The 14646-nt window shown below is 58.8% G+C and overlaps 1 protein-coding gene across 11 annotated transcripts; it reads right to left on the reverse strand.

Moving 5' to 3' along the window:
- Positions 1-333: 333 nt before the first annotated feature.
- On the reverse strand, positions 334-14198 carry RNF207 (ring finger protein 207). 11 transcript variants are annotated; one of them, XR_011503669.1, is made up of 19 exons: positions 13957-14198; positions 13672-13862; positions 12852-12984; positions 11543-11687; positions 11366-11447; positions 11216-11291; positions 11011-11136; positions 10508-10554; positions 10160-10232; positions 10004-10072; positions 9494-9562; positions 9290-9387; positions 8310-8496; positions 7951-8217; positions 7632-7683; positions 7454-7496; positions 7197-7314; positions 2163-2243; positions 334-1273 (listed from the first exon to the last, which is right to left on the reverse strand). XR_011503669.1 is itself a non-coding variant. In XM_044769558.2 (18 exons), the coding sequence occupies exons 2-18, from the start codon at positions 13860-13862 to the stop codon at positions 1102-1104; spliced, it is 1905 nt and encodes a 634-aa protein (XP_044625493.1). In that variant the 5' UTR covers positions 13957-14198; the 3' UTR covers positions 334-1101. The 11 variants fall into 11 exon arrangements, 9 of the variants coding, with proteins under 9 accessions (XP_044625493.1, XP_044625492.1, XP_070367344.1 ...); XM_044769558.2 differs by lacking the exon at positions 7454-7496 and having other exon boundaries at positions 7951-8136; XM_044769557.2 differs by lacking the exon at positions 7454-7496.
- Between the last annotated feature and the right edge of the window lie 448 nt (positions 14199-14646).

Below are 14646 nucleotides of genomic sequence, written 5' to 3' on the forward strand. Positions count from 1 at the left end.
GAACCTACAGCATAAAACCAGATGTATTTTGCCTACTTGATTCAGTTCTGAGTTCCCACCTCTAACCAGATTGTAATGACAAGTTCCTCCTGCCCTTCAGGCTCCCGTGGGAGTGTGTGATGCCTGGAGTGGGCACGTGAGGGCTCTGAAACGGCAGGCGCAGAGGCCTGGGCTGTTGGGGCGACTGATGTGTGAATGTACTGATGTGCGGGCCTCCCTGGTGCGTAGGAGCCGTTCGCTGTTTGAGCCACTGAGTCAGGCTGATTTTTGCTGAAAATGTGACTATCCGGGCATCATTTTGCCTCCCAAACTTTAAATTTTAGGTCATTCAGGTAAATTTTCCTTTTTCAGCATTTATTAAGTTGCACTCGATAAACAGGATACTGTGTAGGAATGGAAAACTAGAGAAAAGTTGCTGCAGAATCATGCTTTACTCTCGATAGATGGTGAGCACAGGAGAGGATGGCAGTCTGGGAAAGCAGTGGAGAAGTGGCGATGGTCACCGTCTCCTGCCACGCACGTGCCTGCCGCTGCGCCGCTGCTCCTCTGCTTTCCACGCTCGGCCTTTGCCGGAAAGGGAGAAAAGCTGGAGCGAAGGTTTTCCCTTTGGCCAAGTCAGTGCTCAGATTACTGGGTGGACCTTGCCAGCGATGCCCCGGCTAACAGTGGGGCTGTGATTCGGGGAAGCTGGATCGCTGGGAGGCACGGCAGGTGCCGCCCCGAGCTGGGGTCTTGTTTTCTGGGACTCAGACCCGCCCTGCCTGACGGGAGCGTGCCCACCCGGCGCTCTGCACTAGGGAGACGCCGGATGAGCAAGGGGCTTGAGGCTGGATGTTCGCTCATGTCACGTTTTCCATGTGGACGGGCACTGCGTCCCAGGTCAGTGTGATGAGGACCAAGACTTCATGGGATGTGGACACAGGGAAAACGAAGCTTAGCCCACGCCGAAGAATCTGAACTTGGGCCTGCCAGAGGGCTTCTGGGCTGATAAATGACTCCCCTTTCAACACATGATGGTGATGGAAACAACCTCCTCTTAAACGTCCTGGTCATGATGTATGTGTTGTAAAATGCCCAACCCCCTGGGACCAGTCCTATCTGCTAAGTGGGGCGCTCTCTCCATGTGGGGACGTCACCCCCGCTTCTCAGTTTGGGTCTGTGAGGATCTTTATTTTTCAGTGGAGGCTCTTCTGTGAGGCTGTTCGGAGTCCGGCTGTTTGCTCTAGGCTCTGAGGTCTTCTCCCTCTTTTCCGTGACACTTACCGGATCATTCCTAAGGGAACACTTGGACATGAGCTCTTGTACTCCGCTCCCCATTTCACTGCACCCCAGCACTAAAATCCACTTGGGCCAAGGCTTTCAGAGTGGAAAGCCTTTCTGGAAGGCACCAGTGGTGACCACATCTTCAGACCCAGAACTGTATGTCTCCTGAAGGATTCTTAATCTTGTTTCTGATGATTTTTAGTTGCCAAAACATCAGCAGTTCAGACTGTTTCAGCAGCTTTTGACAACAAGCTTTGAAGTGACACTCCCCTGAAGCGTCAAGCTGAGCTAAGCGTGGTGCCAGGGAGGGTGGGACTAGTTTGTGCTCCGTCACCAGCCTTGCTGTGGCTCTGGACCACAGCACGCCTCTCCACGCCCTCTGGGCTCTTCCAGCTCCAGCTTCCTACAGCTCCCTTCTCCGCCCCGTGACTAACACGTTTTACTGGGAGCAAAATACTGCAGGGTCAGCCTGTGACAGTGACGTGTCTGCTCCTGCACATTCTTTCCTTCCTCTGCCAAGTGTTTTGGCAGCCACTGTGGTTCCAGTGACCGGTGATGCTCTCACCAAGAAACAGTCCTCAGTCACTTGTTCTCACAGAAGTGTATTTGCTCACTTGGCGGAAGTACCTGTGGCTCTTGGGGATGTGAGCGGTGCGGGCAGCAGCCACGGCGTCCAGAGTCATAGAACACGGGTCATATCCGTCAAAGTCACATCTGTCATCTAGGAAGTCACTTGTTTGAAGTCACCGTCCAGATTAAGAACCATATTTTATAAACTGAGGCCCAGCTGAGGCTGCAGAGCTGGTCAGGGACAAGCTGGGGTCTGTCTTCGTCCTGTCGTCTGTAGCTCTCTCTCAGATTAAATCGTTTGCTCTCTGGGCTTGGAGGGACGTGTTTACCTGGCCTGGGTATCGCCGCTCACGCTGTCGTCATACATGTTTTGTGGATGCTCTGACTGGTCATCCGCGGGTGCCAGAAACCTGCGCCGGAGAAAGCAGTTACCGGGAGTCTTGAAGGAGCAGAGCCAGCCCACTGCGTGTCCTTAAGGTCACCCTGCACAAGAACCAGACTTGGGCAAACACTCAAGGGCTTGCCCAGGGACTCCGGCCTCAGATATTTACGAGGGCGGGCGAGTCGCCAGGGCCGGGGCTGCAGTAGTGGACGAGAGAGGCCGGGCCAGCTCCGTTCTGGTTGAGGAGCCGTGCCACGGTTGGGAAGGAGGCAGCGCAGGCCCAGGCGGTGGGGAGTGACAGTGAGAAGGCCTGCTATATAATAGGGTGGTTTGGGACGGCCCCGCTGTTGACATTCAAGCTGAGGCCTGAGTGACAAAGATCCACTGGACGCTCTGAAGCAAGAACGTCCCAGGCAGAGGCCCGGAAGCGGGAGCCAGTCCAGCCCTTTGAGAACTGAAAGGCCATCGTGACTGAGGCGTGAGGGGCCGACATGGTTAGAGTGGGCAGGGAAGGTCCCGAAAGGGCTGTCAGGCCCCGGCGTGATGGGAAGCAGAGGCTTTCAAAAGACCGCTGGCTGTGTGACATGCTGGAGAGGTTGGGCGCGGGGTGGGGAGGGGGGTGGCGATAGTGGCTTAGACTGGGGGTGGCAGTGGAGACAAAGCAGGTAGACTGAGGCAGAATCAAGTCAACAAGACTGGGGATGGGTTGGAAATGGGCTGGGGGAAAGAAAGGAATCCAGGATGTCCCCCAGGCCTTATACTTGAGCCCCCAGGTGACTGCGACGCCGTTTATTGAGGTGAAACAAGAGTAGCGTGTTCCAGGGAGGAAACTGAGTTCTGCAGGCCGTCGTGGGATTCGAGGTGCCTGTGAGACATCCCAGCAGAGACCCCCAGGAAGGGGCAGTGGCGATGTCTGGAGCTAGGGGGAGGGATTGGTGGTCCTCTGCATCACGATGGGGTCTTACAGCCAGGGGACCAGATGCAGCCCTTTAAGGAGAGGCAGTAGGATGAGAAGAATGCCTAGGACTAAGCCCTGGGGAAAAGTGACACTTGGGCATTGAGCCGAGGAGGCAGAGCCGGCCAAGGAGACGAGGGAAGAATGGCTGGAGAGGCAGGAGGGACACCAGAGTGTGGAATGTCTTGGAAGCAAGAGGAGAGCACGGCGAAGACGACGGACAGTCCACGCTCAGGAGTGCTGCTGAGAGGCCACGGGATGTGGCCGAAAGGTTGCTGACGATGGGAACAGGAGCGGATTGGGGGGCGGGCGGGCTCAGGTGGGTGCGTGTGGTTGGAGGCTGGGGTTGCAGTGGGTTGCCAGCAGTGGGAGGGGAGGAAACAGAGGCAGCAACCCCAGACATCTGGAAAGTAGGACCGTGAAGAGGGGCAGGGATGGCCTCCCTCCTCGCCCCCAACCTCCAGGAGCTGGGCTCCAGCCTGAGCTCCTCTCCGTTTGCTGATACTGGCTGCGGACGGAGGCCGTTCCCCTGCAGACACGGCTCTGCCAGCGTGCCGTCCCTTGCAGATAGGCAGAAGCACACTCCTTGAAGCAGAGCACACAGTGAAAGCATGCAGATGATAAGAGCAGGGCTTAGCATGTGCACACAGTATGAACAAGCTGGGTAGGCAACACCCAGAACGTTGCCTCCACCCTGAGGCCTCCCAGGATAGTCACCAGCGCCACTGCCAACACCAGCCAGAGGTTAGTCTGCCGGGTTTTGAGGTTTTATAAATGGAATCATACAGTATCTGCAGTAAACTACTTTGAATGTCAGCCTAGGAGGAAACATTGCAACTAGTTCTACGTGGACAGAGATTTGATCAAAACTGTGCAAAAGGTATGCTAGGTTTAACTTCTCAGTGTGACGTGTTAGAATAGTCACTTAAGGGGCTGGCCTGGTGGTGTAGTGGTTAAGTTCATATGCTCCATTTCCGCAGCCCAGGGTTTGCAGGTTTGGATCCTGGGCACAGACCTAGCACTGCTTGTCAAGCTACGCTGTGGTGGCATCCCACATAAAATAGAAGGTTGGCACAGATGTTAGCTCAGGGCCAATCTTCCTCACCAAAAAAGAAAAAAAAGTCACTTAAAAGGTGGCCTGTCAGTTCTGGATCTATATGGCAATTGCACACACACACTCTAATTTTCCTCCTTCCCGAAACTATTAAAGGGACCAAAACAACAAGGGGGAAAGAAAAACCTCTCCAGGTTGAGAACTGGAAAGGATAACATCAAAATTTTGGGAGCTGGACAGCATGTGGATGAGTGGTAACTAGCAGATCTGAGGAACCTGAGTTCGAAGCAGACAGCAGGACGAGCTGAGGCTCGACCACACCACAGAATCCTCAGGGGTCCAGAAACTGGCACCTCACCTCTGCAACAGGGAGGGTGGGGCTGAAATAGGAAGGCCCATGACGGTCAAGGTCCCCTCTCCCCCACTCACAGAAGTCTAAAGGGTGAGTCTCTGAGAGGGTCCACCCCACAGGTGAGGGCTCCTGAAAACCAGAGAATCAGGTGTGCATGCCAGCTCCAGATAGTGACCTTCTAGGAAGGAAACCGGGAGGAGACCTGCCATGGACACTGGGGCATTCCAAAAAGCAGCCACAGAAGCCCTGTCCCCCAGGCCCCTTCAGGGAAGCACTCCCCAGGTGCTCAGGGCTTCCAGTCTGCTCCCCTCCCCCCAGATGCTAATATGAGCAGAAGCTCAAAGATTTCCTGAGATCTAAGAAGAGCTTTTTTGTTTTGTTTTGTTTTTAAGGAAGATTAGCCCTGAGCTAACATCTGCCGCCAATCCTCCTCCTTTTGCTGAGGAAGATTGGCCCTGAGCTAACATCCATGCCCATCTTCCTCTACTTTATATGTGGCACGCCTGCCACAGCATGGCTTGCCAAGCGGTGCCACATCTGCACCCGGGATCCAAACCAGCAAACCCTGGGCCACCGAAGTGGAACGTGTGCACTTAACCGCTGTGCCACTGGGCCGGCCCTGAGAAGAGCCTTTAACATGGAAGATGGAAACCTACGCAGATGAAAACTAACTTGTAAACAAAAGCCTTCCGGGAGAAGGACACTTAAAAACCAGACACAAAAACACCTATCTGCCCAAAGGGGAAGATGCGTGTCCATGAAACGGCAGAATGCTGAGGAAGAACAGTCAGGGTACAGAAAAGAGCTCCTGGACATGAAAAATGAACATTTAAAAAGCTCCTGGACAGTAAAACCAATTCAACATTTTAAAAAGAGCTCTTAGGGGCTGGCCTGGTGGCACAGTGGTTAAGTGCACACATTCTGCTTCGGCGGCCCGGGGTTCACCAGTTTGGATCCCGGGTGCAGACACGGCACTGCTTGGGAAGCCATGCTGTGGCAGGCATCCCACACATAAAGTAGAGGAAGATGGGCACGGATGTTAGCTCAGGGCCAGTCTTGCTCAGCAAAAAGAGGAGGATTGGCAGTAGTTAGCTCAGGGCAACTCTTCCTAAAAAGAGCTCTTAGAAATTTTCTTCAAAAATAAAGAACTCATGGGGCCGGCCCTGTGGCCGAGTGGTTAAGTTTGCGCGCTCTGCTTCAGTGGCCCAGGGTTTGCTGGTTCGGATCCTGGGTGCGGACATGGCACCACTTATCAGGCCATGCTGAGGCAGCATCCCACATGCCACAACTAGAAGGACCCACAACTAAAATACACAACTATGTACCACGGGGCTTTGGGGAGAAAAAGGAAAAATAAAATCTTTTAAAAAATAAATAAGTAAAAACAAATAAAGAACTCAATAGAAGGGTTAGAAGATAAGTGAGGCAATCTCCCAGAAAGGACAGCAAAAAGACAGAGATGGAAAACAGGACAGAGAAGGGAAGGTACTCAGAGGGCCAGCCCAGGAGGGCCAAAGTCCAATAATGAGAATTCCAGAAAAAATCAACTAACTAATTCAAAAAGAAATATGCCCAAACTGAAGGACAACCTTGGAAGCTAGAAGACAATAGAGTGATGCCTTCAAAGGAAAATCATTTGCAATGTAGAATTTCAGTCTAGAATTCCATACCCAGCAAAGCTATTGGTCAAGTGTGAAGGCAGAATAAAGGCATTTCAGGCTTGTGCCAAAACAAACACCTCTTGCACACCCTTCCTCAAGGAGCCACTGGGAGATGGCTCCACCAAACCATGAAAGAGGGAACGTGGGATATAGGAAGCAGGAGATCTCGGGCACGAGCCCAGCAAGTGGAGTCCCCAGGAGGGTGGTGGAGGGAGAGCCCAGGCTGGCCGCTGTGCACCAGACATACAGGGAAAACAGCCCACCCTGGGGACCCAGTGACTTGAGAGACGGGCACATTGAGGACCTGCCACCAAGATCCCTCTCCCTCTGTAACATCTTTTGATGCCCACATACGGTGCTGAGAACCTGGTCTAGGTTCTTGTCTAGACCTGGCTTAACCACGTGCTAAGGAAGTTCTGCTCTCTCCTCCATGTCCTGCTGCCTGGATCAGCTGAGGACCCTCATTATACCTCCAAGAAGTATCTTCTCCTTTGACCTACTCCTGGGGGCTAGAGGTGGGCGATTGTGTGCCTAGAAGCAGAAACTCAGAGCAGCCCACTTGCTGTGTTTTTTCTTTCTTTCTTGTCTTTTCTTTTCTTTTTTTTTTTTGCTGAGGAAGATTTGCCCTAAGCTAACATCTGCTGCCAATTTTCCTCTTTTTGTATGTGAGCTGCCACCACAGCATAGCTACTGACAGACAAGTGATGTGGGTCTGCACCTGGGAACTGAACCCAGGCCGCTGAAACAGAGTGCACGAAACTTAACCACTAGGCCACTGGGGCTGGCCCTCACTCTGTGTTCTTGCAGATGTCCACCTGGTCCTCTGCCCAGATGCCCGATTAGAGCCCTTATGACCTGGCCCACTGACTTCCCTGAAAGGGGCTCTTCCAAATGTGTGGTGCCTTTCCCACACACATTCTGAAGTGTCTTGGCTCCCCTGGGAACACCTCCAGTCTCACCTGGGCTCCAGCCGCTCCTTCACCTTGGCGATGGAACGAACATAGGGCGTGATCTGCTTGGTGACGGTGGTCAGGTAGGCATTCTCCTGCTTCAGCTGGAGAAGGTCATGGAGCTGGGCTGGGGGGCCAAGGCCAGAGCATTGGGTCTTGGCTTCAGATTTTAACTCTCAAACCTCACACCTAAGTATCCCAACTATTTCAGTGATCACCTCTTTAATCAAAGAGTGAGGTCAGACTTGTGGGGGCATTCTACTTACTGAATCCTGACCTCAGATGCATCATTTTGGGGCCAGTTGGCAGCTGTGAGGCAAAGTCAAGAGCTAAGGGGAGGAGCATGGGGGTTGGTGTCTGGTTAGTGGGTAACTCATTCCTGCCCCTGCTAGCACGTGTGTTAGCTCCAGGACAGGGGTGCACCCAGAAGCAGCTGCGTGGGACCTTCATAAATCTCCTGCTCGTTCGCCACCCGCTGGGAGGATTCCTCCCAAATCTGAAAGAGAAAGTAAGCTGGATGTCGCATGGGGCAAGTTGTAATTTCCATGGTGGCATTTTTATCCTCTAGCTACTCAGAGCCTTATGGGACCCCTAGCCAGTTCATGTGGTTCCAGGCAGCAGACCAGCTTCTAGAGCCTGGCACATGAGGGCCCCCTGGGGCACCAGGCCAAGGTCCTCGTTCTCCCCCTTCCTGTCTTGGAGTGGCCCATGTATGTGCTGACGGTGGGGCTGCAGGCGAGTTGGGTGTCTTGGGAGGGGCTACCTCCTGGAAGACCGCTCTCATGCCCTCCACGGAAGTGTACTCCGAGGCGATCTGCGCATCCACCTGCAGGGACTTGTGCAGGATGTCTCCCATGATCTCGGCCTTGATGAGCGAGTGGTGCTTGGTGAGGTCCCGGTGCAACTCCTGCACCTGGTCCTTCAGGTTCTGCATCTCCGTCTGCAGGCGCTGTGCAGAGAGCCCGTGTGAGCACCTGTGGTTCCTGCAGGCTGTGTCCACTGCCAGGGACTCAGAGGGATGGCTTCCAGGCTGGGTGACCAGGACTAGATTAGGCCATCGCTGCACCTTGATGAGGACAGGCTGAAGCCTTTCCCAGCCTGCAGGTACCTGGCCCCCCTCACCTGGTAAGAGTCCTCATAGTGGCGACAGTGTTCCGTGAAGGGTGTATCCTCGCCCTCGGCCAGCAGCACCTTGGTGCTAATGGACCGGTGCAGCGTGGGCTTTTGGACTGGTGACTTCAACATCTTTCCCACCGGGGAAGGGCAGCTGGGCCCCATCAACACCTTGGGGCCTGAGCCCCCTGCTAGCCTAGGGGGAGAACCAGTGTGGATGCAGGTGTGCGGCTGGGAGGGTCTGCCCCCCATCCCTGCAGCCTCCCAGGGCTCTCTCAACCTGGACGAACATCAGAACCAGGTGGGAGCCCTGCAAAAGCCTGATGCAAGGCCGCACCCAAGGCCAGGACATCAGCATGGTATTTTAAAAAATCTCCAGGGTGATGTCAGTGTTTAGAAAGAGTCCCTCAGGATGTCATCAGGGCTAGTCCGGAGTAAACGGTATCTTCACTCACACACACTGGACCTTGCCAGTTGGGCCTGATGCCCAGTCTCCCTTGACTGCGGCTCTCGGGCCTTTGGCACACATGTCCAGCTTTGGTATTTCTCCCAATTCCTCCTGGGGAGGGGAGGGAGGTGTCTTTGCTCTCCAGTCTAGGGTCCCGGAAGTCAGGCCCCACCCCAAGCTGCCCCTTCCCTTCCATCCTCAGGCACCACGCCTGGCAGCCACAATCGAGGCTGGTTGGGGGCAGCCCCCACATCCTCTCCGTCTTCCCGGAGTGGCCGGGGCAGGCTCTGCTCCAGGTCTGCCATGGGCTTCCCATCTGAGGCAGCCCTGACGGCTGTTTCTCGGCTGGGCGGACTCGCCCTCCCCCGTGGCCATCGTCAGTACCCAGACCCTGCGCTGGGAACTCAGCGAGGCGGAAAGGCCGGTGCTTGGCTTTTCCTGGCCACTTGGCGGCCCTCCCTGCCCGATGGGGACCTTGTGCCATCCGGGTCCCCCCACCCCGGCCCGTCCCTGTGGCGGAGAGGGCACCCCCGCTGCTCACGTGTGGGGGCCACCCCCAGCACCTGCCGCCCCGTGCGGTGCCAGCAGCAGCAGCGGCTCCAGGCAGCGCGCGAACTCAGCGCGGTGGTCGCTGGCGATCTGAGGGGTGGGACGCGGCCATGAGGCAGCCTCCACACCCTGCCGGCCCGGCCCCCGGCCCCCGGCCCCCGGCCCCCGGCCCCCGGTCCCCGGGCCGCCTGCGCACCTTGCTGCTCTGCGCAGGCCGGAGGCGGTGCGGCCGGGTGACGACGCCCTGCAGCCTCTCCATCAGCTCCTGCGCAGGCGGGCGGGAGGGCGCTCAGGGGTGGAAGGTGGGGGTGACAGCGAGCGGGGAGGCCCGAGGGCAAACCTATCTTTGGCAGTTTACCTGATGTCCGTTGGAGGCTCCAAGCCGTCCCTGAGACTGATCTGGAACCCCACCCCACCCTGCCCCCAAATCCACAGGAAAGGTTAAGGTAGCCAACTCCAGTGGACACTCTGCAGGTGAGGGAGTGGAGGCTTATGTTCCCTTCCAGGATTGCTGTCCTTTTAAAAGGGACTCAGCTGGCCCCTTGAGGGTTTGTAGATGATGGCATGGAGGAGGGAAAGGTAAGCCCAGGGACCCCTGTCCAGTCCTCCAGGTGACAGGCTGCCAAGCCCTGAGATGGCAGTCTGGGGTGCGCAGGATGGGCTCCTGGTGGGGAGGGGAGACCCTGCAGGAACTGGGGGTACTCACGTAGCCGAGGTCCAGGAACTCGGCCTTGTTGGCCAAGCTGAGAAAGGAAGAGCAGATGACCAGGTGAACCTGCGAGAGGGACACTGCTCAGTGCCTGGCCCGGGAAGGGGGCCCTGGGGCCGGGGTGCCCAGCTCTGCACCCCTAGCTCCCCTTACCTGCAGGGTGGGCAGCAGAGTGGCCAAGTGGGCGAGCTGCTCCTTGAAGGCCTTGTCCTTCTCTTCATACTGGCTGGGGGAGGGGCAGGCAGCCTCATCTCCAAGGGGAGGGCTGCCCACCCCCACCTAGGGGGGCCTCAGAACCGGGCAGTTCCATCTCCCCACCAGCTTTGTGTGTCCTTCCCTGTCACCCTTCGTGCACCCTGAACCACTCTGCACTCCTCATCAGGTGGACACCTGGATGTCTTGCTCCCCAGGGAGGGGCGGGGCCTGCCCAGGCCCAGGCTGTGAGCTAGGTATATGGATGGAGGCCAAGGGGCAGGGGGTGGGGACCCTGCCACCACTCACCTCTGCACAGCCTGCAGCAGCAGCGCTTTCCTCTCTGCCAGTTTGTCCTGGGAGAGACAGTCTGCTACTGACTGAGCATCCCAGCCCTGCCACCTCCCAGCACCCTCCCACTCCCCTGGGCCCCAGCCACACAGCTGGTTGGGCCGGCTATCCCTCCACCCTACCTGCCCTGCTACCTGAGCCAGAGGCCTTCCTTCCTGCATCCCACTGCCTGAGAGCCCTATGCCCTCACCTTAAATGTCACCTCCTGGGGGAAGTCTTCCCTGACCACCCCCCCCAACCCCACCCTTGCAGTACCAGCCTCGGGCAGGCCCGGCACCCCCTCTGGAATTCTCCCCAAAAATGATTAACTCCTGGAAGTAGCTCAGTGCTTGGGTCCAACGCTTGCAGCCCTACTACGCTGAAACTCCACAAGGGCTCCCTGGGTCTGGGCTAGGTCGTGGTGCCAGCCCACGGCTGATGAGGGCGCTCGGCCTATGGCTGTCATCCCCCCTACGCCTCACCTGCATGCTGCCGAAGAGGGCGTGGATGGCAGCCTCCTCCTCGGCTGCGCTGCGGCGCACCTCCTCCACCATGGCCTGCAGCAGCGCGATGGCCTCCCGCGTGGCCGTCTGCAGGGCCTTCACGGCCTGGGGACAGGGCGGCCTCAAGCTTGTGGACGCTCTGGTCCCCGAGCCGGCCCCAGCGCAGCGGGCACTCCATGCTCACCAGCACCGCCTGCTCCAGCCGCTCGCAGCCCTGCACGTACGCCGACTCGAGGTCCACGCAGTGCGCCCGGCTCTCCCTGCCAGGAGCCCGCGAATGAGGTCCGCTCCCAGCCGCCCCCTGACCCCCTCACCTCCCGCTCCCTCTACCCACCCCTGCATGTCCCGGAAGCAGCAGATGCACAGCAGCGACTTCTTGTCCGTGGAGAACATGATGTAGGGCTCGGCGTGCAGCGCTGCGGCGAGGGGGGCGGTGAGGGCTCGGGCAGGGCCTGCCGGCGGCCCGGGCCCCGCCCCTGGTCCCGGTCCCCACCCCGCACGCTGTACTCACTGCACTTCGGAAGCACGTCGCGGCTGCGCTGGCCCAGTGCTACGATGTCGTGGCACGCAAACATGCGTGCCCGGTGCGTCTCGTCGCGGCAGCGCGCGCACAGCGGCTGCCCGCATGTGTTGCAGAAGTACGTGGTCTCCGCGTCCTGCAGACAGACCTGGGGCTCAGCCCGCCCAGGGGCCGCGCGGGAACTGCAGCCTCCGCATGTCATTGTGCGCCTCGGTCCCAGCCCGGGGCAGGTGCGTGGCCAAATGCAGCCCTTTCGTGCAATCCCGACGCCCAGCGCTCTAATATACCCAGTTTACAGACGAGAACACCGAGGTTCAAAGAGTAGGTAAGTAGGTCCAGGGAGGGGCAGAACCCCGAATGGGCTTGGGAGGTGGTTACACGGGGTGGGTGTGGGGGCAGCGCAGAAACTGCATTGGCAAAACATTTTACCTACAACAAAAATGTGTGGGTGTGTGTGAAGATTTCTCAAGCCCCCCTTGGCACCCTCAATAGTAACCAAATGTCAGTGCTCCCCTTGGCCATCTGGAGTCAAAACTTGGCTGGGAGGGGAAAGGGAACGAGGGCCTGCAGGTTCCCTTCCCCAGGCCAGACCCAGGGCTGAGTCCAGGACTTGGGCTATAGCTGTGGCATTGACCCCAGCAAGGGCTATGAAAGCACAGACCCCAGCTTCTTACTTTGGCATTCAAGGCCATTTTCTCCCCTGCTCTCCCTACCTCCTGGAGGTCACCTGTGTACTCTGTGTCACACATATCCCAGCACTTGCCCAGCACACCTTGAGCTTTTGCTCCTGCAGGGCCATCCTCCCGGGACTCAGAATACTCCAGCCAGCCTCCATAGGCCAGAGTCCCAGGTGCCCTTCACAGCCCAGCCCGAAGCCCAGACTCTGCTTCTTGGCTTTCCTAGACTCAGGGGCAGATGGCTGATCCCCACCAGCACACTGTCCTCCCTTCCCCTTGGGCTGTAGGCAGCTGTGCACAGTGGACCCTCAAGGACCAGCACTGGACTGCCCTTCCTGTGCCAGTTCACAACTCCACCCTGAATTGGGGACCAGTAAGCGCTCACCAAATTACATGGCTTGAACCTCTGTCACCATCTGGCTATTGGCTCAAGTCACTTGTTCTGGACCTCAGTCTCCCCATCTGTAAAATGGGGCCCACATTTGGGATCCAGGGTGCCTTAGAGAGGTGCTGGAGAATCCACTGATGGGTAGTCCTCTGAGGACATGTTGGGCGCACACTGCAGCATCAGAGCCGTGCAGCCTCACACCCTCGGCTCCCCGCCCCCTGCCCAGGCACCCTGCCTGCTTGCTGCACTCCAGGTCGCAGTTGGCACAGCACACCACCTCCATGCCATCCCCTGAGCTGTCCACCAGGAACTGCAACAGCCGATCCACTGGAGGGAGACCACTGGGGCCCTTCACCACCGTCTGGTGTCTGCGGAGAAGCTGCAGCCAAGATCCAGAGGCCCCTTCCCCATGGCTCCCTACCTCCACTCCCACCCCCCACATTCCAGGCTGGAACTAAAAATAGGGCGGGAGGTGGGGTGCCTGCAGGCCTGGCATCTGCTATAAATATTTCAGCCAGTGCTCACTCCGACCCTGTCCGTCTCCCTGCCTGCCCAGGCCTGGGCGAACGCTGGGAGGCCATGGGGTTGGTGACCCTGGGTGTCAAAGGCAGAGGCCTCCCCTTAACCCTCTCTCACTGCATTGGGCAAATTTAGCCCCCCAACCCAACCTGAGCCAACATAATCTGCTTATGTTGCCCTGAGACTTCAGGGACCCCCAAGTGAGGTGCTGGGAGTGTCTGGATGCTGTGCTGAGACCCCGTACTCCAGCAGTCCCCAGCTACACGACTAGGCATGCGCTCTAGCCCAGCACTTGCCCCCTGATCTTCTGTGGGAGGCCTTGGGCCCCTAACCCCAGGCCTCAGCTAACCTAATCTGGCAAATGGGCGGGAGCCTGCGCGTCATCCCGCGGAGGGGTACCGGCTGGGTGCCGCCTCTCCAGCCTCCTCTGCCGGGAGGGAGTCGGAGCCTTGCCCTCCTTGCACTTAGGTCCCGCCCAGGCGGAGCCAATCTCCCCTCCTGGTTGGGGGGTGGTCCTGGGGGCTTCCAGCACTCACTGGCACAGCGGGCAGGCGAGGCGGCCGTCGGCGGCGCGGCCGCGCAGGCAGCCGGCGCAGAAGTCGTGGAAGCAGTCCAGCAGGCACGGGCGCTCGTACTGTGCGTGGCACAGCGGGCACACGAGCGGGTGGCCGCTCGCGGCGTCCAGGGCGCCCGGGCCCTCCAGGGGCGTGAAGATAGCTCCCGACATCTGCGGGGACAGTGCAGGAAGGCGCTGCGGGGGCGCGTCCGCGGAGGCCAAGCCAGCTCCCGCGACCCCTGTCGCGGCGCCCGCTCCCTCCTACCTCTCCGGCCCGCACCCGACGGGGCGTCCAGCGGTCGTGGAGCGAGGAGCAGCTAGGCCCGGGGCTGGGGTCTGGCGTGCCCGGCGCAGAGAATGGGCAGGGGGGCTTGCGGAGGGCAGGGCCCTGTGCCTGGCCTCCCAGTCTCTCCGGCACCCGCTGTGGCCCTTGAAGGTCAGGCTGCAGGACCGGCAAGGCTTCCTACCCAACGCCCGGCCTCCCCTGCCTCCACCTCTCCCACCTCCCCTCACTCCCACCGCAGGAATTCCCCTCCCGGTGTCCTCTGGGTGACCTGCAGAGGACACCCCTTCGGTGCCGGCGCTCCATGGCTCGGGCGCGGTGCTCCGGTCCACCCTCCCCAGGCCGGCCGCTGTCCCGCGGCTCCGGCCACCGCCACTCCGCCCTCCGCCCGGGAGGAGGAGAAGAGGCCGTAGCTGGAAGGGACGGCGCCAAGGGTCCGAGCTTCGGACTGGACCCTGCCCTGGATGACAGTGCCCAGATCACGGAGCTCTGGAGCGCCTGCAGAGGCGGCAGGGGGAGGGCGGGCGAGGCCCCTGGCTGTGGGCTCAGAGGTGCAGGGGCTCCCTGGCAAGGCCAGCTCCCTCCCGCCAGACTTGGACAGGAACAGGAATGGGTCTGCGCGGCCCCATTTCCTCGACGGCCGATTGGGGAGTGCCAGAGAGCAGCGGACGC

The sequence above is a fragment of the Equus asinus genome, chromosome 5, assembly GCF_041296235.1.
Source record: "Equus asinus isolate D_3611 breed Donkey chromosome 5, EquAss-T2T_v2, whole genome shotgun sequence".
NCBI lineage: Eukaryota > Metazoa > Chordata > Mammalia > Perissodactyla > Equidae > Equus > Equus asinus.